The 24,277-nt window shown below is 34.5% G+C and overlaps 2 protein-coding genes across 12 annotated transcripts in view; one reads left to right on the top strand and one right to left on the bottom strand.

The window, feature by feature from the left end:
• The first annotated feature begins 1,555 nt into the window (after window positions 1-1,555).
• Window positions 1,556-20,905, top strand: TCFL5 (transcription factor like 5). 11 transcript variants are annotated; one of them, XM_074288799.1, is made up of 7 exons: window positions 1,556-1,850; window positions 1,990-2,862; window positions 5,189-5,375; window positions 6,024-6,102; window positions 8,082-8,331; window positions 15,089-15,230; window positions 20,064-20,905. In XM_074288799.1, the coding sequence occupies exons 2-7, from the start codon at window positions 2,045-2,047 to the stop codon at window positions 20,184-20,186; spliced, it is 1,599 nt and encodes a 532-aa protein (XP_074144900.1). In that variant the 5' UTR covers window positions 1,556-1,850; window positions 1,990-2,044; the 3' UTR covers window positions 20,187-20,905. The 11 variants fall into 11 exon arrangements, with proteins under 11 accessions (XP_074144900.1, XP_074144899.1, XP_074144896.1 ...); XM_074288798.1 differs by having other exon boundaries at window positions 8,079-8,331; XM_074288795.1 differs by having other exon boundaries at window positions 5,940-6,102; window positions 8,079-8,331.
• Window positions 20,906-20,908: 3 nt separating this feature from the next.
• Window positions 20,909-24,277, bottom strand: part of COL9A3 (collagen type IX alpha 3 chain) — a 54,015-nt gene continuing 50,646 nt past the window's right edge. Inside the window, exons 31-32 of the mRNA XM_074288794.1 lie at window positions 22,663-22,740; window positions 20,909-21,874 (exon numbers count right to left, since the gene is read on the bottom strand). Coding sequence (XP_074144895.1) covers window positions 21,684-21,874; window positions 22,663-22,740 — 269 coding nt within the window. The 3' untranslated portion in view covers window positions 20,909-21,683. The remainder of the gene's footprint in view (window positions 21,875-22,662; window positions 22,741-24,277) is intronic.

Genomic DNA, 24,277 nt, shown 5'->3' with positions numbered 1-24,277 from the left:
ACACCAAAAAGCGATTGAAGTTGGTTCAATTGCTATTCTAATTTTTCTAAATCCTCTCACAGAACTAACAACATAGTAACTTTCAAAAATTTTTTTTTTAATATTTTGTTAGATGGGTAAACAACAAAAAATTGAATTGGTCATAGCTATAATTGATGTAAAGTACAAAAATTCTATTGGTATCTTCACAATGCCTGGTCAATTAGAGATAGTTTCCCTGTGGTGTGAATCTGCTTTATAGGATTCCTGTAGAAGGAAGATTTTAAGCTGGGACTTGAAGGAAATCAGAAAAGAGTTGGATGAATATTAGATCCAAAAGATTTGACTTTCCTTGACAAAGAATAAAAAGATTTACAAAGGAAAACACAGGTTAAGTAATGAGTTTACCAGCACTTTAAAACAACTCAACACCCATAACCCCGAGAGAGGTGCTTAGACTGTAAGACCAGTGCTCGCACACAATTCGGCCTAAATTTCATGTGTTGTACATAGGTACATAACACGGCCAAACGCAACGTTCTTCCGAGATGTCAAATCTTTTTAAGGAGGTTCAGATATGAAAACCTGGCTTTGCCGTGAAACAAAAGGGAGAAGCAAGGTTTCTCCGCTGAAGGGGGACTAGGAGCTAAAGGAGGACGGAGGACGGAGTTCGGAGTTGGCCTTTCCCAGAAATGAAATAAAAGACTAAACTTTGCAAATATAACATTACATCATTAGAGCCTGCAGTGGAGTTGAGATTTTTTGATGTAGCCTGTTTTTTCTTGTAAACTGGGCAGAAACTACAGCCGTAGTCAAAGACCAGAATTCCTTCCTAGGTCACCTTTCCCAAAATCATCCCCGACCCCTCACAAAACGACCTCTCGGGTCCCAGGGAAACCAGGACCTCCGGCAGCCCCTGCTCGCGGAACTTTCGAAGTCTAGACGTGTGGCGTGGCGTGGCGTGGCGTGGCGTGGCGTGCAGGGCCGCTATCTAGACTTCCGGCCACCCGCACCACGCGCGGAAGCGTTTTTCCCTCCAGTACTCGTTTACCCCCACGCTCAGCAGCCGTGACCTGTGGACGCGCGCTCGCCCCTTCCCTTAGCAACTCGGACCTATAGGCGCGCCCCTACTCTCACAAGTCTGATAGTGGTGGGGCGCGCGCACGGCCCCCTGGTTTGGCCTAGCACATTCCCTATTTACCCCTGCCACTAACCCCGGACCCTCTCCTCGGTTTTTCAATACTTATTCCAATCTCTACAGTCATACATCCCTGTTCCCCTCCCCCAACATTTTTTTGTCCCCGGAAACGGTCGCGGTCGCGGGCTGGTGTGTCAGGCGGTTGGTCTCTCCGGGGGTGGGCGGGGAATGAAAGAAGCTAGGCTAGCCCCGCCCCCCGGGCCAGTGAGGCGGGCGGGTAACGGGGGTGGGGGAGGGCGTTGCTAGGGTCGAGGGGGAGGGGTTACCGTTGGCTAAGGGGGCGGGGCAGAGTGGGGCGTGCGCACGCGTGCTGAGCTCTGCGAAGTGGTGAGCGGTTTTCCCTCCCCCAACGGGAGCTTCTGCTTGCCCTCAGTGGGCCTTCCCGCGCGCGGCTCGCCGCCGCCGCCGTCCCGGGTTTCTGGTGCGCGCCGTGCCTCCCTCCCACCCTCCCTCGTTTTCTTTCTCCCCCCAGGCGCGAGCCGCCCACTCCTCCCTCCCTCCCTCCACTTTCCCTCCCCCTCCCTGTCCTCCTCTTCCCTAGTGAGTCCGGACGCGGGGAACGGGGCCTTCCCGGGCCGCCCCGCGCAGGCTCCTCCCCCCCACCCCTCGCTCCCGTTGCTGCTGCTGCCGCCGCCGCTGTTGCCGCCACGCCTTGTGGTTGGGGGACGTCCAGGTGACCAAACCAGGGGGCGGGGGCGGGGCGCCCGTGTCAGCTGGGGGGCGGGGGTTTGGGACGAGCCCCGCCCCTCTCCCCGCCTCTTATCGCGGGGGGGAAGCTCATCCCCAGCCCGGGTTGCTTTCGTCCTCTGCAGAAGACGGCCGGGTGGGAACCCCGCAACCCCCAGGTGGGCTCGGTGTTTGGAAGTCATGTCCGGTCCGGCCCCCCGAGAACCCCACACGTCCACCCCTCAGGCGGCGGCGGCGGCGGCGGCGGCTGCTGCTGCTGCTGCTGCTGCTGCTGCTGCTGCTTCGGCCTCGGCTTCTGCAGTCGGCGGCGCTGCTGCTTCCGACCCCGCCCCCGCGGCCGAGGGCCCTTCCAATGACACTTCGTTCGGGGAGCAGGGCCTGAGCTTCACCACCACAGACCTCAACCTGGTGGAGATGACGGAGATCGAGTACACCCAACTGCAGCACATCCTCTACTCGCACATGGAGGCCCAGGCCAACGAAGGGGAACTGGAAACCCGGCTAAATTCCGCCTTCTTCTCCGCGAGCAATCCCTCGAGCCAGGCTCAGTACCAATCCTCCAGCAGCACCAACCAGCCCAGCTACTCCTCCAACAGCACGGGGAGCCAGTCAGTGTATCCAGTCATTTGCCAGTCAGGTCTGACTTCTGATGGCAGCTTTGTGGGCTCAAACCAGTGTCTGGGACACATTGATTTCCAGGAGCTGAGAATGATGCTGCTCAGTGAATCCAATTTACCTGTGACAGTTGCCAACCAGGTAGAGAAAACACCCAACAGTAGCTCTGTAGAGGTCACTGGCCACAGTGTGGTAAGAGTTAAGCATGGAGAAAATGTTGGTGGACCAAATAAAGAAAATATAGCTGTTGAAAATCTGGCTCCTGTGCCAGAAACTAGATCTAAATCTGCAGTCCGAGTTCGGCTGGAAGACAGATTCAACAGTATCCAGACAGAAATTCCCAGGTGCCAAGAGCCTCAGGAATCTGGAGTTACTCTTAACAAGTGTGTTTCAGATCTTTTTTTTTTTTTTTTAATTTCATAGATTTTTAAAAGTTGCTTCAAATATAATTTCATGAATTTGAGTACAAAAGTGGCAAGAACACCTAAAAATTACATGCTTCAGTAATTATACCATAAAATTGAAATCACTTACCCTTACATTGTGCTTTACAACTTACAAAGTACTTTCTTTGAATTCTTTGATATAGAGAATGCAAATATTTATCTCCATTTTGAAATTCCCTTCCCCCTACCTGTTGGGGAGGAGAAAGTTTCCCTGCTTATTTAAATAAACAAAACTTAATTTTAAGTTTTAACTTTAAATGATGAATCTGAAAAGAGAGTTGTGAAGTGACTTGCCCAAATTCACATCAATGGTAGTGATAATAGATATATATAACATTTTTAAGTTTTGCAAAATGCTTCACTCATTCATTCCTCAGACATTCTTCTGAGGTGGATACTATAGTTATTATTGTCCCCATTTTACAGATGAAGAAAAAAGGCAAAGAACTGAGACTTACCTAGGTTCATTGACCTAGGAAGTTACAAGAGTTAGAATTTTAACCTAGGCCTTCTCACTTATACTCCCATATTTTTTTTTTTAGTACACCACTGAAGCCTTATGTAAATTTCTGTACTTTTAAATTTTTTAAAATCTTTTTTATTAACATCTTTTTATATCACCATTTCCAAATATATCTATTCCTTGCTCTCATTCAATGAGTTAGCCCTTTTAACAAAAGATTGAAAAAGAATGGAGAGAAAATAGTAGTTTAAGAAAAAATGAGAACCATAATCATGTCCAATAGTACATACCAATTACACACTTAAGTCTCAACCTTGTGGGGGTGACTGGTCATCATAATGACAGGGCACTAAATTAGTTGTCAGTATTTTGCACTTTCAATTCTGCTTACTTTAGTCTGTATTAGTTCATTGAGTTACCCTATTCAGAATTCTTCATATTCACCATTTATTAGAATTTTGTAATATATAATTACATTCATGACCATAATTTGTGTTGCCACTATTTAATCCAGCCAGTGTCTACTTTGTTTTTAGACATATACACTTTTAACAGCTTAATTAAAATTTGTCACAATAGCTTTTCAAGGCCATGTTTTACTTAAGTTTAGCTAGATTGTTTTGCATATTCAGATTCTACTACTTTAAAAAAATTATAAGATTAGATAAAACATTGTATCATTTATAGTTTTAACTGTTAGTCTGTGATAATAAAGGGAAACAAATGATTGAAATAATTACCAGGTGATCTTGGCAAAAAATTCTTTTGCCTGAAAATATTTGGATAAGTCACCAAAGTTACTATTTTGATGAGCTTTTCGATTTACCTAAATAATTACCTTAATTCCCATTCATTTTATATGTAAAAATCAGCTGCATAGACTCATTCAAACAACATTGAGGAACTTAAACTGTATAAAATTAAGTTTAAATGAACTTTGAACTTATTCTTTATTGCATGCATGCACATGTGTCTGTGTGTGTATATATATATATACACACACACACACACACATATGTATGTGTTTATATAATGCAAGTGCACATTATATGTGCATATATATCAAACAGGTACAGGGTAATGATAATAATGAATGAAGGCTCAGCCAGCCTTGAACAAAGCAAACTTAATTCATATTAACTTAATGCATACCATGTGACCATGGGCAAGTCACTTAAACTCTTTCCTAGGCAAAATCGTAAGACAATAAACTGCTGATTGATATCAGTGAAGGGAGTTTTCCACTCTTTTGAAATCATAGATTAAAATAATCCAAAATCCATTAAGTTGAAATTTTTCAGTTTATTTGTTCCACAAATCAGTTATACATTTAGTAAGCACCTATTATATGTAAGTTACTATTTCTAATATTACTTGAAATGAGTGACCTACCTGCTGGGGCAGGAGTTGAAGTCACCCCGTGTTTTCCAGATTGTTAATATTGTTATTGCCCATTTTCAATTAAGTGTGATCTTATTCACTTCAGCCCTTCATCAATGCTTTGGGTGAAGAAATAGAGCAAATGAAGGTAACAGATAAGCCTTGAGTTGTTTGCACTGACTCAGAAGAGAAGAATAATTGAAACCATTAAAATAAGAAATTAGAATGCCATGCCCCTTTTAGTGTCCAGTAAGGGGAGAGAGCACAGTCACTGAACTAACTAAGGTCGGTAACATTAACTGTTTGACCTATATTTAGAAAATGTGATCTGTCAGTCAGTGACTAAAATATGTCTAGAAGAGAGTATCAGTTGCATATTCTTGATTTGTTTTTTCTGGGTTGTCCTTTTTGTTTTGGCAGTTTGGTAACCCTTATTCGACATCCATCTGAACTAATGAATGTTCCTCTTCATCAGCAGCAGAACAAATGTACCACATTAGTGAAAAATAAAACTGCTGCTGCTACTACTGCTTTGCAATTTACATACCCATTATTTACTGCAAATGCCTGTTCTACTGCTGGGAATTCTAATCTTTCACAAACACAGGTAGGGAAAATGATTAGTGAAGCTCTGAAATACTAACTTTTGATGGGTTGCCATGGCCAAAGAATTCACCTAAGGTGGCCAACCTACTGGTGATGAGCCTTTCTGTACTTAACTGGGCTGGCCTCTGTATAGCAGACACACTCTATTGCTAGGATCATGTTCCAAGCCTTTCCAGCTTGGTAGAAACTGCCAGAGCTTGTGCTCCATTCATGTACTCCTTAAGTACCCAGGGTTCCCGTCTGTGCCAGAATAAGACACTAGAGTAGGATTTTTGTGAAGGAATTTTTGACAGCTTTTATTAATCATTGTCTTAATTAGGCCTCATGGATTGTATTCTTTTCATTGAATCTGACAAATAACTTTTTAATGAAGGTATGTGGGATATATTTTAAACTCCACAATATTTAGTTTGCAAATTTAAAAGTCTGAGTTGTATATCCATAAATGCTGTTATTAGTATTTACTTCATGTTAAAGTACGTTTTACTTGTGGCAGCAGAGAGGAGATTAAGATGCATTTTGATAATAAAATTAATTATATTGCTATTCCTTCATTATATTCCAGAGTTCTAGTAACTCATGTTCTATACTTGAAGCTGCCAAACATCAAGATATTGGGTTACCCAGAGCATTTTCTTTCTGTTACCAGCAAGAAATTGAATCTACTAAACAGACTTTAGGCAGTAGAAACAAGCCTTTACCTGAGCAGGTTTGGATTAAAGTAGGAGGTAAGATATATGACATAAGATAAGAGTTTCTTTCTTTGGCAGTAGATGTAAAAATTCCATTAGACATCAGTTTTGTCACACAACAATTTCCCCTTACTAGGAAACTTTTTTTTTTTTTAAACATTTTAACAGTAATTCCTACCCATCTTTCTTTCAACCTTCCCCATGTTCCTAAAATGATCATATTTCATATTTTGAGCATTTTTTTTCTCAAGCTTGAACATATGAATTGTGCTTACCCAATATAGCAGTATATTGATTTATTGGGCTTGTTTCTTTTTAATAATGAATTTAGTAAATAGCAAATAATGATTTTTTTTTGTAATGGTAGTTTTTATCATCAAGTTGCTTAAAGCACATCATAGTTCATTTGTAGTTTCCTCTGCATCTCTAATTGAGGAATCTGAAATCCTCTACGGGTAAATTGTCAACATAGCAGATATTGTAGTGAGGTACTTGTTTTTTTCCAAATCATAAATGATTGACCTTTAACAATAGTTTGGGGCTCTATTTCGAATAAAATTTTTATTATGACAATTCAGGAGAACAAATTATTTTTGTCTCCAATAGAGTAATTGGATTCTGTACGATGAAAGTATGATTAAATGTTTTTTTAGTTATAGTTAAGTTACTGAATTATAGCCAAATTCTTTGCAGCTCTTCTCTTGCTACTTTGCAACATTTGCACTGTAAAGAAGCCCTTTTGATGGGGATCTGTCTTATAAAAAATATGACACTGAAATTTTTTACTTCATTTTGCCACAGAGCATAAAAATCTACCACTTAGAGATTCATTTATGCTTCAGTGTGTGAATTATAAATCCCTATGAGATGTTTAAGTGGCAATCAGTCTTTCAAATCTTAACTGTGAATTAGGTTAATAGGAATTCTTTTTCCCTAATAAGAATTTTAGATTCATACTAGTAGAATGGGAATTTTTATTGAGGATAAGTTAAAAGAAATTTTATAGCTTGTTAAAGCCTAATGACAAAGTTTGGATGTGCAGACAAGGAACCCTTGAAAACTGTTATGGAAAAAATCTCAGAAGGGGATATGAAATGATGCCAATACAAATTTGGCTTCTTTTGAAGTTTTGTCTAAGTTCCATCCTATTTATTTCTCAACCCTTGACACTTCAAACATTTTTAGTCATGAGGAGGTTTGAAGGAGTGGAGCTTAACTCTTAAAAACCATCTTACAAACAAAATTCTAGAGCTTTTAGGGAAAGGGATGGGTAAGATCGTTTGCCATGCTATCTCTTGCTCTTACTATATCAAATAAGAACCACTGGAAAACTGAGTAGGGGGAAAACAATCCATTGAAATTCATTATAATGAGACTTGACTGGTTTCTAAAGGTTAAATACAAATTCAATATCTATGTTTCTTATTAGTTTGTGGTAAGATCTCTAGGATAAGAAGGTATTAAGTCTCATGCCCTTTATGTTTTTGTTCTCTTTCCTAAAAATTACAGTAAGTATAATGATTGTAGTAATGTATCATGCTTCCCTTTGGAAGAGAATATGAGTAGTTTGGGTTTTTTTTGAGAAACATTTTTGTATTTAGGTATTAGTCTTTAGTTCTTCAATTTTTATTTTCTCTGAAAACTAGAAAGTGGGAACAATTCCAACTTATATATAATAAGTATCTAAAGATTCTTTTAAAAATAGAAACTGGAGTTCAGAAGTATTTCATTGTTAATAGACATTCCAAATATAGTAACAAAAAGTGGGCTTCAGATTTAGTACTAGGTAGCCAACTAATTTCACTGCTAAAAGGGAGTAGCATTTTTTTTTCTGCAATAGTAGTTAATTTTTAGGTTATTTATTAGTTTTGCACTGAGTTATATTCGTTAATTTTTCTATTTTGTACTTAATACAAAATATAATACAGAAAATCAAAGATTAATATATTAGGAATTAACTTAAAAGGAGAATAAAAAATTAAAGTACTACTTTTTTTTCTTATTTTGCAAAGAAGAAGCGTTATGTAAACAAGCAATAAATAAAAGAAATCGCAGTCGAATGCGTCAATTGGACACAAATGTAGAAAGAAGAGCTCTTGGTGAAATTCAAAATGTAGGAGAAAGCCAGAGCACCGCAACTTCACAAGGTGCTTGGCAATCTACAGAATCCACACAATCAAGCCTAGGTGACCAGACACAAAGTGGGCAACAAGGTGGACGCTCTCAGCGCAGGGAGAGACATAATCGGATGGAAAGAGATAGAAGGTAAGTTTTAAGATTTAGTAGATTTTGTTCATGACATTATTTTAGAAGCATTGGTTTTTTGTGATCAGAGCTTTTGAACCATTTTCTGCTTCTTAGGACCTTAACTAAATGGTGGACACTACTATTGTAGTATTATTTTTGAGCAATAGTAGTTTTGATAAAATGGTTAAGGAGTAAAGTTGAAATGGCTAGAATATTAGTGAAGTAAATTCATAAATAAAGTAAACCCATCTATATTATTTATATTTGTAATACCTTTCAACTTTCTTGAGATTGTCTTCTTCCCATAATCAAGTTGAACATCTTAATTGATTTTTTCTTCACTGAAGTTTGATTCCAGTGCATCATTCTAAAATGGCAGTGGCTCTGAATGCTCAAAAGTTATGCCAGTCCTTCGAACAAGCTCTGGAAAATCCTTCAAAACTTGAAAGACTTTTTCTGAGGACTTTCTTGTCTGAGAACTAGCCTTCTTAAGTTTGGAGAAATTAATCACCAGGTGACTGCAGGATAATTTAATTTTTTGACCATAGCTCACCTCATATGCCATATTCTGCTTTTCCTGATCTACTTCCCCTGCCCTAACTGCTAGTGTCCTCCCCAGCTTCCAACTTACTTTGTACTTATTTTGTGTATTTATTGTTTATACTTATATATGTATATTTTGTCTTCCCCTGCAGAATGTAAGTTCCTTAAGAGCAAGGACTTTTTAAATTTTATCTTGTATACCTAGCACCTGGCACAATGTTTGGCAATAATGAGTTTATTAATTGCTTTTTGATTGATATAAATTCAAAAGACTTCTTGTGATACTATTTTCTTGATTCTCCTTAATCTTGTCTTAATATCATCTTCTCAATCTCCTTTGCTGGGCTCAGCATTCATATCATGCTTCTTTACTGATGGGTAATACCCCAAGTATCTGTCCTGGATTTTCTTTTCTTTCTCATGGTGACTTCATCAGCAGCCATGGGCTTAAATATCCTTTTTATTCAGGTGTCCTGCAGAACTGCAGTTCCACTCTCAGTCTCTCTTGAGTTCAAATCCTACTGCTTATTGAGAATCTCAAACTAAATCTATCTGAAAATCTACCTATCTTCTGAAATTCTTGTTTATGTCAAAAGTGCCTCTATCTTTTCACTCATCCAGGTTCAAAACATTGGAATTATGCTTGCTGGACTACTTACTCTCTCACCTCATATACCTATTAAATGCATCTGCCTTCACAACATCTTTTACATCAGTCCCTTTACTCATATATTTGCTACCCTAGTTCTTATCTTAAAGTTTATACTTTCATTACCTTTTGCCCATACTGTTGCAATAATTTTCTTAATAAATTTTTTTAATTTCCTCAAATCTTTCCACTCTTCTGTCCATCCACCACATAGATGTCATAGATCTACCCATGTCATTTTCGTATGGAATAAACTTCATTGGTTCCTTATTGCCTTTAAAGTAATATGTAATGATTAACCTATATTGATTGTATTGCTTGCTGGTGAGGGCAAAAGCACAAGAGGAAGGGAGGGAGAAAAATTTGGAACATAAGGTTTTGCTTCACAAGGGTGAATGTTGAAAACTATATTTGCATGTATTTGGAAAATAAAGTACTATAATAAAAAACATAAAGGAAAATAATATGTGAACACACCTCTGGTATTTAAAACCCTTCATGGCTTTGTCTCAACTTACTTTTCCAGCCTTAATATACATTAATCCCCTCTCCAAATGGTCCAACCAAAAGAGCTTTTTTACTGTTTTTCACATGTGATATTCTACATGAAACCTATCCTAATCTCTCCAACTAACTGTAGGACTAACTTCTTTCAAATCTTTTATTTATCTTGTTTGTGCTTATATGTATACATGTCATGTTCCTTGATAGAATGTAAGCTCTTTGGGGGCAGATGTCTCATTTTTGTCTTTGTTATCTCCAATGCCCGGGACAGTGCCTGTCAAATAGAAGGGACTTAATAAATGTTTGATGCCTGATTGATTGATAGATATAGTCTGCATTAGTGGAGGCAGTGGCCACACTGACGAAATCACGGATCCTTAAAGTATCGGCTTGCTTAATATTTGAACACATGATAGTTGCCTACAGATAGCACTTAAGGGTTTACAAGGGCTTTTAAAATATATTTTGTTTGATCCTCACAATCCTGGGAAATGGTACTACAATTATCATTGTCATTACTATTTTACTAATGAAGACACTCATACTCAAAAATATTGTGATTTACTTAGGTTTACACAGCCAGTAAAATGTTGGAAGTGGGATTTGAACCTAGATCATTCCTGATTTCAAGTCTACTCTTCACTTCATCATATTGCCTCTTTATGTAAAGAACATATGTGTATAAAATTACCATAAATTCAAAGTTGAATCATCTTGTTCTGATGCTTAATTAAAACAAAGTAGTTCCATTATAAAAAAGAGCTACATCGATACATATAAGATATAATTATTTTCATGGCAGTCATTGTACTTTGCTTTCACAAACACAAATGTCCTATGAAATGTTTTCTTCTTGACTATAAGTATGCAATGAAGATGTCTCCAGTTCTGTTGTTTGCCTCTTCTGGAAGATTAGTGAGCCATTTTATTGAAGTTAATTTCATTTAGCTTCAACTTCTTTATTCTGGTTTTTATTACAGCAAGAATGACAATATGAACATGTGTCATTTCTGCAGTCCTATCTCAATTCAGTTGATGGACCAAGATCTTGTACTTATTATAACAGTAATTAAGTTGATGTTTATAGATGACATGAAAATAGTAAGATGCTTAGCGTCCCTTTTCTGTCACTTTGCCTACCTTACACTGTGATTTGGGAGACCATTTTGCTTTTTCTTAGTTTCATGACTTGTCATCACCAAAGAATTAATGACCTAATTGAGCCTTTTGTGTCCTTAATTAAGTTGGTCCTTTGACAGTAGGAGTGATCTGTCATAGGATCATATTTGAAACCTTTCCACCTTGGTAGAATTTACCAGAGTTTGCCCTTCACTGGTGTATTCTCTGAGAACTCAAGAATATCCTGACATCTTGATAAGGCAGAAGGAAAGAGTTTTCCAGAAGATGAAGAAGTAAAGAACATAACAAAAGAACATTCTAAACCATGTCAATAATATATGTATATGTATACAAACATAGATATGCATATAGACACATATGTATGAATATGTATTTATGTCATGATGCTCAATGATTTTATTGTGAAAGTGGGCAACATGGTTTGGAATTAAGAATCTAAAGTCTTAAAAGACAATTCCAAAGCATTAGGCCTATATTTCAAGAGATATATATTATTTTCAAGAGAGTACCTCAAAGAGCTTCAGAGAAAATGAAATTGACCAATATCTTATAACAGTGACTGTGAATCATTTCTGAATGTGTTCTTTGTAGAATTGAACCATCAATTAGAGCAAAGATCAAAATCATCAGATTGAAAAAAGGATAAAGCTAAGACAGCACTATATGCATTTATAGCTACTACAACCCAATCTATTTAAACAGACTTTTGACTCTAGAAAATGGGAAATAACTAAAGATAAAGATATTGGTATCTGATTATTACCCAAAGCATTGCCTCACAAAACTGTTAAAAGTAGCAAAATGGAAAATGAATCTTCAGAAAATGGTGCATGAAACTAAATGAAACTAGAAAGAATATAATGAATATAAAGATTTGTCAGCCATTCTGTTGTGATCTAAGCTCTTCATTGACTACATACAGTCTACATTTAGACTCATTGCATCTCAGTACTTGATGAAGAGTGAGAATTGGCACTTGAGAAATTGATGTTGGGAAGAGTGGCTGGGTCTGCAGAAGCTTACACAGAAGAAATCTGCTTGAGAAATACAGCTTTGGAGGCAACTGAAGAATTTTCAAAATTTATAAAATGGGGAAAAAACAAAAGTAGGGGGGGAAATCACGTAAGATACTATTACCAAAAAAAGACAATAGTATCAATAGCTACTGACCCATTTTCCTACTGTATTATTTCTATGACAGCTCTATGAGAATGAACGTGTTAAGAGTACCCTGGATTAAAGTTTGAAAAGGGGACAGGAAGACTCACAGACCATTTTCTAGGATAATACCTCTTCACTCATACAACTGATTGAACAGTATGAAGAATACAAGATCCAACTACTTCTTATTTCAAAAATAATTTGACTTGATAGAGCAGAACATAGATTTTAAAATTCTATACAAACAATGGACATATTAAGATCACATGAGATTCTATCATAGATGTAACCACTGAAGTAATTTTGTTCAATGAAATGATTAAGTGAAACATAAAATGGGAAAATGCACTTGCCAAGGTTTTCACTACTATCATTGAGGATATACTGAACAAATTCCAAAAAGAAGATCCAATCCCTGTGGATGACATAAAACTGATTATACTAAGCTCCAGAATATTAGAGGTTTTCCCTAATGAAATTCACAGCTACAAAAGAGATTGGCCAAAAAATCTACATAGGATAAGTCAAGTGGATAAAGAATACATGTTGACTAGATTATGATATATAGGTGGATAGTCAGCCCATTAATTTAGTCCCTACTTATATCTTGGAAATATTATAGAGGCTATTTTCTTAGTCCAGAATTGAAGGAAAAGCAGGTGCTTAACTGCATTGGGAAATTATGCAATGCTTTCCATGATCCCAAGTTGTGTTCCTGATACACAAGCCCATTTTAAAAATACCAGTATTCTCCAGATGATGCTATGTAACTGTGAATGGTGGAACACCTCAATCTCTGAAGAATAATATTTGTGGGTGATCCAAAGGCCATTGGAGAGATTCATGGTGGATCTGTAAATAGGCTGTGCACATTACCAATGATGACTTGCCTGCAAGAAGTGCAGTAAAACATCATGTTAAAAATATATGCTTGCAAGAGGAGGAGGGATTGTCATATAGCAAGAATGAATTATACAGCTGATTGGCTATGTGCAACATTGGTATGCGTAAGAAGATGTCTGGTGTTTTGGGCAAATCTTCATAGTGGATTTATGGAAAGATATATGCACAAGAGTTACCCAAGATATTTCAATATGCACTGGTGGAGGGAGCACCTACATTGATGACATCATAGAGCCATACATAGGGCATAAGTATATATTAATCACTTCAGGGTTTCAGTTTTATATAAATAATTACAAATGTATCCTTTGAGAGGCAGTGTGTCATAGTGGATAGAGGGCTAGCCTTGGAGTCAGGAAGACCTGGGTTCAAGTCTTCTCTTTAACCTATGCCGCTGATGTGACAGTGGGCAAATCGCTTAACCTCTCAATAATCCAAACAATTTTATTATACAGTAAGCTGCAGAGAAGTTGTTGACCTGCATCAGTGGAAGGAATTTCCATACTGGGAGTGCCATGCACTGATGAAATCAGAGGTCCAAACTTTAAAAAACAAAAACCTTTTCCTTCTTGGGTGTTCAGTTGAACCTCAGTTATACAGTTGTGCCTCTAGCATCTAGTGAACTAGTCACTTGCTTTATAGATGTGGTTAGGAATATGCAGATTGGCAAATGGGGCCATGTTGTATACATTTTCACAGTATCTGCATCCTTAAAACTCTGGATACTGATGAATCAAAAATTTGGAAATTGCAGTATAGTCTAGATATATAATGCAAGTTCATTAAACTTTGCTATAAATACTATAAAATATATTTCTATAGACTACGGATATCCCACATTCTTCCTTAGGTCTACATTTAGCATAGTTGGATTGATATATAATACCTTACTACCATTATATATTACCCTGTAGACCTGAAAGCATTAATTAACCTCTAAAAAGGAAACAATTTTGGAAGTTCTTTACTAATCCTTAAATTCTGACTTTGTTCAAATTTTATATGGATTAATCCAATCCAACAAACATTTTATTGTGTCCCTTATGTGCTGAGTGCTGATGAAGTATTCTACTATTTAAATATCAGTCTTTGAAAATTATAGTTTACAAACTATTTAAAAGTCTAGAATATTAAAGAAACTAATATTAGAAAATGCATATAATGCAATTTTATTATGCTAATTTAAAACTAGCACTCTTGGCAAAAAATAATTGAAAATTCAATATTGATAAATTACAGGGAAACGAGCACTTTGCTACATTGTTGGTAGGATTGTAGATTGGAGTAGACTTTTTGGAAGGAGCAACTTTGCAAATCACAAAAGTGATCTTTGAGACAGCCAGTTCTCAGCATCCATATTCCTAGGACATATCTTAAAAGATACTATTAAAAGAAAAAATAATTTGTCTGTACAAAAAATTGTAATTATTTATTTGTAATCACATATATTCAACAAATGGAGAATATCTTAGTAAATCATGCTACGCTAATGCAGCTGAGCAATATTGTGCCATAAACATAAGTTTGAAGAATAAAAAGAAAATGGAAAGATTTATGTGAAGTGATACAAAGCAAGGTCGACACAATAAGAACAACAATATACACATTGATATCAACAAAAAAAAAAATAAAGACAACAACTTTTAAGTACACAAATAGATTGAGAAGGGGCTATAGAAAAAATTGTTATTTTATAAAATTGTTTTTTTTTTTTTCAGTGAAAATGTACATAGTTTTTACTTTGAGGCTTCAAAATGATTTGTATTTGTTGAGAGTGTTAAGCTTATAATAAAATTTTTTTAAAAAAAGAAACATCATTTTAGATGGCTAGTTTTATTTAGTTTCTTTCATGACTACTTTGGGTTTTGAATGCAGGCGCAGAATTCGGATTTGTTGTGATGAATTGAATCTTCTAGTTCCATTCTGCAATGCTGAGACTGATAAGGCTACAACTTTACAGTGGACAACAGCATTCCTGAAATATATTCAGGAAAGACATGGAGATTCTCTGAAGAAGGTTAGTAATTAGGCCAAATTTTTGAAATTTCACTTTAAAAGCCCACAAATAATTAAAAATCCTTGGCCTTCTTTATTTTACCAATTATTTTCAAACTGAGATGCTTTATTATTTTCTTAAATATTGCCATCAGGATACTAGGTATAATATCAGGAAATAGATACACATTAATGATAATTGTTAACATTAAAAGTAAAGTAAGACTTGTAGCTAACGGGTAAAATAATATATCACACTGGCATTCCACATTTACAATATGTTATCAAAGTTAATTAGTTATTAAAAACCATAGATATTTAAATGCCTATTGTGTATAAGCTTCTAATAGATGCTCAGTGGATGATACCAGAAAAGTAAGTCAAAGCCATTCCCTAAGAGAATTTGCAACCTAAATAGATGTGAGACATACTTAGAAAAAAAAATTAATTAAAAAAAAAGGTGGTAATTGTTAAGTATCAAATTGGTACAGATAGCAAATTCTTCCTGGGAGAAGAGATTATTGTAATCTCTTTTTAAAAAAGGAATTTGGAAAGGCTTAAATGAAGCCACAAGTGTACATATAATATGTGATTTAGTTACAACATTTATTATGTAGATTGTATTTCACAGTTACTAAATTTGGATCGTACACTTTTGTCAACTTGGTATTTCACACTAAAAATATTTTTGCTAAAGTGGTTTTATTTTGTGCTGTGCCTTGAGATGGTTATCTTTCCTGTAGATTTTGCTTATTTGCTTCTACTATTCTTGAAATATGATTGTCAGTCATATTAAAAATGATTGGGCTCTGGCAGACCGCATCTATAAGACGGTGATTTATAAAATAAAATACAAACCCATTACTTTACATTGAAGGAAATACTTGTTTAATCTTCTAATTCTACTGGATCATGCATAGGACCATTCACATAGGATTCTGATTTGGTAACTAAAATTAGCCATTTGTTTAAGGAAATATGACATCAAAAGGATTAAGATATATCTTCATCTAACTGAATCATGGTAAAATCCTGATAGATTCCTCTCTCCCACTCCAGGGCCTTGTTCTGGCTACAGGGAAACCACCAACAGATAGGGCATTTTCTTTTGGATGATGCTTGTTTGGGGTGATACCAACAGTTTGTGTCCTTTTCATCCTCCCTTTTCAGTTGTCCATATTACTGGACAAATCTCATGCATCACACCCTTTCACCTATTGCTTAATTTTCATCTTTATAGCTGGCACACTTAACCATACTGTGTATCAATTGTGTTGGATTTATGTTTATATTGAGTATTATGTTAATTTATAATGTGACTTTTCTTATGTTGTAGTGTATTGGTTTATGTTTATTTTTAATGAAGTTTTTTAATCCTCTTGAAATTTGCCATTTATTGATTTAATAAACTTTTTGGTGTTCAGCTTTGCAAATCTACCAGATATCCTTAATACCTATAAGGGATGTGGGATTCTTGCCTGCCTTCAAAAGAAATGGGAAGTAGGTCATTACTGACATTAATTTGGTTTTATATATATATATATATATATATATATATAAAATGCTTCACAAACATCTGAAATTGTTAGATACATCCACTTCTTTATAGCTTGTTTAAAATTTTTTTATTGCTGCCTTTTTAAAAACCGTTTCTTTATTCTTCTCCCCTCTGAACCTTATTTAAAGAAAACTGTTAAACAAAATCAACTGATCGCAATACCATTTCACAACATATACTACCTTACTTATCTGTAGTTCCTCTCCACTGAAGAACTAATGTTTTATATCAGTTTTCTTTGTCCCAGATTGTTACAATTCATCACAGATTATGTTCTTTTTACCATTATTTACATTATTGTAGTCATTATATATATTGTTCTCTTGATTCTTCACTGTATCACTTTATACAACACCTTTTATATTAGAGAACCATTTTTTTTTTTGGTCATCTACTTCTTTAGAGTGCGCTTAGTAAGGCTGTCACTTGGTGAAAAGTTCAAACAGCTTAATGATTTTACTCATAAATTCTCAGCTAATTTGCAGAAAGATTTGACAAATTCTTAATTCTAGCAACAATAGTGTAGTAGTATACTTCTCCAACATTGACTTTTTCTGGTTTTTATTATTTTGGTTAATTTGTTAGATATAAGCTTTAAGTTTACATTTTCCCCCTTTTTTTGATATAGAACACTCTTTCATAAGGTTTTTGCAATTTGCATTTCTTCTAGATATGTTCATATTCTTTGTTCACCTTTCTATTGTAGTTTTCATATTATTGCTTGTAGGTAAAATTATCCCTAAATTTGACCAGCAAAAAATGATTAGCCAGTTAATGATAGTTCCTTAGAAATTAGAACATAAAATTAAAAAAATAATAATTTATCTTTGGTCACAGTCTTTGAATTCCATATAGAAGTGGGGGATGATGATTAAGACTAATATGGAATTCAAAAGGATTTACATGAATTAAGACAAGGAAATGTCAGCTGGCCAAAGATTATATTTAATTCACTTCTCATATAATTATTCAAAGAATTACCCAATAACTGAAGTTGAAATTCTAAATAGACTTAGAAACTAGAAACTAAGAATGATAATGAGATTCTTATAAATATTTCAGCCTAAATGTATTATTCTGATAACACTTAATTCTGTAAGTTAGTTTTTTAATTTGATAAAGATAGCTTAGTTTATCTCCTATTTATGAAAATAAGGTATTAACACAGTAGTAAGGATAAGTATTCTACATTTACATTTTCTGTTATACAGATATGTATGGGCATGGTGATAGACTCTGTATGTGTTGTCTGAGGACCATACCAGCTAAATTTGTAGAGGTTCATCACCAGAAGGAGGACTCCCAGGTGATGATTTTTCTTGACCACACATGAAATTCTAGACTGAAGTATGGGGAGATTTCAGTTTGTTATCAGTGAAAGGAATACTTACCATATTGATGTATAAACATACTATTTATACTCTATATTAGAGCATAGATGTGTATTAACTGCATTCATATGTATAAAGAACATTGAATTAATGTCATATCATACACTGATCATCAGGTTCAGTCTAAAGAAATCTCATCTAATATATGAGCAATTTAATTAACAAGGTTAATCAAAATACAGGTATAATTGTAAAAATAAAGATATGTTTGTACTTTCATGTTTTATGGTATTTTGGATTATAGTGAACATTAGTACTTTAGGGCAAATATACCTTGTTAACCTGGGGTTGTATGTGAGCCATAGTTAATGTTTGCCACTTTTCTTTGTATCGATAAGTGTAAAGTATTAAGTCTGAATATTCTTCTTTGCCTACTTGCAATTCAGCCTTAGTTGTGGGCACGAGTCATATAATTATAAAATGTAAATATCAACTTTGTTCACATGATATCTTTCTTATGAAATGAAAATAAGTTATAAAAAACCCTTTCCATCAATTGTATTTTTGTGCTTTGTGCATATAAGCTTACACTTATTAGTGAAAGAAAAGTAAGGAAAATTATTAAATGGAGAAAACATCAGTAAGTATCCATAGCTAAGTGCTTAATTCATTCAGTTGGTTAGGGTTTATGAGACCTATTAGCTTTATTTTGGCCCAATTCTATAACCCATATTATAAAAATAAATGATTTCTTTCACGATAGTGGGTTGGGGTAGGATGGAATGAGTACAGTACAAGTATGTATAGATTTGCCATTTCACTAAAAAAAAAATTAATTAAGATGCATATTTTATTGATAGAAAAAAATTAATTTCATTATAGTTTTTTCATATTTATACTATCTTCCCAAAATATATATCTATAAATCAGGTTTGGTGAGGCATTTATGTGTTTTGATCTTCAATTTTGTTGTTTGCTTGTTGTTTAAGTACTTGTCAAGCAATTCAAATAAGAAGGTAAAAGCACTTTACCATTTTAGAATTTTAATACTGAGGCTCCTTTATATTTCATAGATGAGTAAACTAAAGCTCACCCAAAGCTCATCCAAATTACAGAGCTAAATTACATCCAAGAGTCAAATGCTTATCAATGATAGAACACACATGAACTCAAGTATTCTGAATCCCAGTTCAGGTTCTTTCGTGTCTCCTTTAAAATTCTCCCATACTCTGTGCAGCAGTGTTCATTAGCTGCCATTTCAACCTTCAAAATGATGACATGCAGTAGTAGTTCTAGTAACTTGTCTTGGAAGATGAAATATGAAATATGCCTCACCTTGAATTGTAGCAAGTTTCTAAAGCACTTTACCAAGCGCAGAAAAAGATATTAAAAAGAGTTCATACTCAGATTACAAGATTTAATGAATATGTTTGGGAATGGGTAGGTAATTGGTGTCTAGTATTTTTTATAAAAGAAAATGGATTTTAAAAATAAAAGTGCCCTCTAAAATATGAAAGTGGTATACATAGTCTGTATTATTTGAACTAAGAATTTTGTACCAGTGTTTAACAGTGCTACTATAGTCCCGCCTGTCAGTGTTAAGTAATTACAGTAATTGCATAGTAAAGTAATAATGTACTACTTTCCCTAAAAACTAGTAACAAATAGAAAAACTCCTATACTTTATTGCTTTAAATTTTTTATTAATTCTAAGATTTGAACTATAGTTGGAGAGTTATAATTTATTTTCATTCTGTGAGCATTTATTTGAATAACTATTTTAATAAGATCTGTTTAAAGAGAATTTTGTAATTCATATTAAAATTATATTTTTATAAACATGTTTATGCCATTTAAGCCATTTATTATGTTTATATCATTATTAAATTGAGGCTTAGTAATTTTATATTTGAATACTGTTTGATAAATTCAATATATTAAATTAATTATCATTTTTTGACTTTAGGAATTTGAAAGTGTATTTTGTGGTAAAACGGGCAGAAGGCTAAAGCTGACCAGACCAGACTCGTTAGTAACATGTCCAGTGCAGGAAAATCTACAGAATAGCCCCGCTATGGAGATCAAGTAGTTTGAACTGAATACTTAGTATTTTTATTAAATATATGGCTATCCAGGGATAATCCATATATATTTTCTACAATTCTGGAATTCTACTCTGATGGTCTAATTTTATATTGACAACATTTGTTAATGGGATTCCAGTAGTAGCGACTTACTGGCAAAATACATTTTGTAAAAATACATATCTAGAACATTAAATATTTATTCATTCTTAGACCTTTGGGGGACCAGCAGCAACAAGAAAGCATCTTGACAATTATTAGTAAGTAATTCTTCAATTATCAATGAAATCCATCATGTTTTCCTAACATGATATGTTATAAAAATATTTGAACAATCTATATAGATTTGTGTTCAGCCTTATTAAAAGGTACATTGCTTTTATTTTATTTATATTTCAAAAACGCCCACTTAGCAATTGGAACAAAGTTAAATTGTTCTTGACTATAAGTAGTTTGGAAATGATACTGTATTTGAGTTTACCAATTATCTATCCCCCTTGAAATTATATTTTCAGTCCTACAGTGCTGTTTGTTTGCATTGTTTGCAAAATACAGTATTGTTTTAAACCATTTAAAATACAAGCTTTCCAGAAGTTTCTCTTAAAAGCTGCTTTTGCCCATACATGGTATACTGTAAACAATGGATTACTTATATGCACAGAATATTTTCATATTGAGAGTAATTGCTCTATGTGATAATAAACTACAGTGTTTTGAACTACAATACTTTCAGATTTGAGTGGCTTTATTTATTACAACAGATGACACCAACAGGCTTTACATACAAAGTCACCTAAAATAAATACTGTAAAATCACAGATATTCACAAATTTGTAGCAATTTATTTTCAGACAAAAATAAGTGTTAAAGAGGTAAATCTGGCTAGAGCTTTGTGTGGATAGGACATCATAAAAATTTTAAAATTTTCCTTTCATTTTTAATAATACTACGTCACCAGTGTTAATATTACTGGATGCAAATTAACTTTTTTTTTTTTCCTTACTGGGATTCTGTCATAATCGTTAGCTATGTGCAAAGTGTTTGTGAAAAAGTGAAGTTTGGTATGGAATATGCTACTGAATGTCCTTTGTCATCTTATGGAAATACACAAAAATTCTCCCCTGAAAATTTTATTTACATAAATTAAACTCCCTTGGAAGCATTTTGGATTTACTGCTTATGGCAAGTTGAGATATGAAATCAAGTTTAATTCTTGTACACAAATAGACAGTTATGTATAGGGAGAAAAGATGGTAAAAAGAATAAAACCCTTTTGAAGTTAAGAGGTGAGATTTGTTGCCATTAAAAGGTTTTGGGAAAAAAAGGGCATATATAAGATATTGAAAATGCTTTTCATCATAGTGCTTCATTGAGTTGAATTACCATGTACAATTTTGAGCTCATTAAAATTAATAAGGGAATACTGTCTATCAATTTGTCTTTTCATAATTCAATGTTTACTCAAAATATTCAGTAATTGGTCCATTTCTTTAAATTACATTTTATGAGCTTCTAGGGCCAGATTTTTCCCCTCCTCCTCCTATAACAGCTCCTTGACAGGCTGAGGTATCACAAATCCCTGGAGTTCCCTGAACACCAATTGCACCAGGAATGCCAGGATCACCTGGAAAACCAGGTTCACCATGGGCACCATCTCGACCATCTTTACTAATTCCAGGAACGCCTTGAGGTCCTTAAGAAAGATTGCAAGGAGAAAAAGTTAGGTAGAGTTTGGATACAGTTCTTACATTATCAGTTTGATTGTATACTTAGCTTTTCTTTTTATAACATAGCTAAGTGATTATGTTTATTCTTGCTGTCAAGAGTTTGTTTACTCTTTGCCTTGCTCATGTATAACTCAGAACTAGCCACTACCACACCATAAAAGATATGTTTATTTATTCAAATTTAAATGACAACATATGTTTGACCATGAGATTATAGGGTCAATAAAGAGGTTCCAGGTAAGAAGGAATATATATATATATATATACATACATATATATATATATACATATATATATGTGTGTATATATATGTATATATACATATATATGTATGTATATATATGTATATATACATATATATATATGTATGTATATATATGTATATATACATATATATATGTATGTATATATATATGTGTATATATATATATATATATATATATATAAAATATATAATGAGGAAGATCTTTGGTAAGGAACTATGTAGTCAGATAATTGTTTCATAATATTTAAAATGGTTATTTAATAAGATTATTTTCATCAAACTTTTCAAGGAAGTTGGTTAAGATTTTAATCTAGGAATCATTTTATTTTTGCCTTGAAGAATTCTATCTATGCTTTGGCAAAGACAATATTTTTCTCATAAAAAACTAAATTTCAAACAAATGTTTCATTTAAATATTCTGTCAGCAAACTAAATTGCTGATAAAATATACAGCCACAGCCTGTATAAAAATGCAAAGTATTGTCATACCTTGAGGTCCTTGATCTCCATCAGGCCCATCAATGCCTATGCCAATAGCTCCTTTATCTCCTCTGTCACCCTGATTACCTGTATTGAATGAAGCATTGTCATTTCTAACAAGATTCCAATGAATTTGAAAATTTTCTAGTACCGTATTATAATACCAATTGCAGTTAAAACATAAATGTTTAATACTATCTTGGGTTTTTGTTTTTACAATATGTCCAATTTTGATAGCGTTTTATATTTGTTATTACTCAAAAAGTCCTCTTACTCCTCACTGTATGACACTTGACTCTGGGTTGTCTAAAACTATGTCAAAGAAGCATAAGGTCTGGCTGATCCTCCCAAGCTAATTGAAAATTCAGTGAAATGAGGAATTCTATAAATAACTCACTTTTGTAAAAAGAAATTTTCATAAATAAATAAATAAAAGTTCTTTGGTTTTTGTGGTGGTGTTTTTGGGTTAGTATTCAGTCTCCAGGAGAGACAAGATAAAAGAATATATACAAGTGAAGTAAAATCTGAAGCATAGAGAACAAGAAAGTTTTGAGATTTCACCAGAGGAATTAATTGCCCTGACATAGTTCAAGCATTTATTGTGGTATCTGGTACTGTACTATAATAATAGCTATTTGTAGAGCACTTACCATATGCAAAACACTGTGCTAAGTGCTATACAATGATCTCATTTGTTTACAACAACCCTGTTTATCCCCATTTTACAGATGAGAAAACAGGTAAGATATACTCAGAAAACTAACTGTCTTTATGAGGGGCCACATAGCTAATAATTATTTGAGGCAAAACAAACTCAGATCATACTCAGATCATCCTGAGTCCAGTCTCGGCAACATATTCATTGTGAATACAAAGAAAAAAAAATCCTGCTCTCAAAAGAGCTCACATTTTAGTGAGAAGAAAACATGCATAATAACACAGAGTAGGAGCCCTTGAGCTGAGTCTTAAAGGGAGCCAGATTCTAATTGTCTTGAAGTTAGAAGGGAAAATAATCCTCATGGGAGTAGTGCAAAGGCACAGAGATGGAAAACAGAGCTTTGTGCTTAACAAAGTAGCCTGGTGTTACAGGACCATGGAGTGTGTAAGGAGTGTTATGTTAAAAGCCTGGAAAGATAGAGATCAGGTTGTAAAGAAATTTAAATGACAAACAAAAGTTTGTACAGGGTGTCCCAAAAGTCTTAGTCCCAATTTTAAAGAATATATTAGTTTTATTGATTAATAAGCTTTAATATCTCTGCACTGAATTTTAGGACACCTTATAATTAACCTAGATTCAAATGGGGAAGATGGAAGAGAGGGCCAGGCACCACAAGAATTTTACAGGTCGGGGAAAAGTCATATTGGTTAAAACAACATTTCAGAAAAATCATTTTGTCAGCTGTATGCAAAATGGAATGGAGTGGGGAGACACATAAAGCCGGAGTCCAATTTAAAAAGTTGCTGAAAATCTAGACATAAGATAGTAAATACCTAACTAAGGTAGTGATTATTGGTGGAAAGAAGGTTGCAAGAAATGTTGCAGAGGAAGAAATTAAAAACTTGACAACGATGTGATGTTGAGAAAAGATGATAATGACACTGAGGTGAACTTAGATGATTGATT

This window comes from Sminthopsis crassicaudata, chromosome 2, assembly GCF_048593235.1.
Source record: "Sminthopsis crassicaudata isolate SCR6 chromosome 2, ASM4859323v1, whole genome shotgun sequence".
Taxonomy (NCBI): Eukaryota; Metazoa; Chordata; class Mammalia; order Dasyuromorphia; family Dasyuridae; genus Sminthopsis; species Sminthopsis crassicaudata.
Note: the sequence above shows the minus strand (reverse complement) of the source record. Positions and strands in the feature narration are given on the sequence as shown.

Excerpts from the sequence above, each read along its gene's own strand:
- TCFL5 (XM_074288795.1), top strand. The coding sequence starts at position 2,045 with ATGTCCGGTCCGGCCCCCCGAGAACCCCACACGTCCACCCCTCAGGCG. Across the intron at positions 6,103-8,078 it reads GGTTTGGATTAAAGTAGGAG|AAGAAGCGTTATGTAAACAA; the intron begins GTAAGATATATG and ends TATTTTGCAAAG. Across the intron at positions 8,332-15,088 it reads CGGATGGAAAGAGATAGAAG|GCGCAGAATTCGGATTTGTT; the intron begins GTAAGTTTTAAG and ends TTTTGAATGCAG.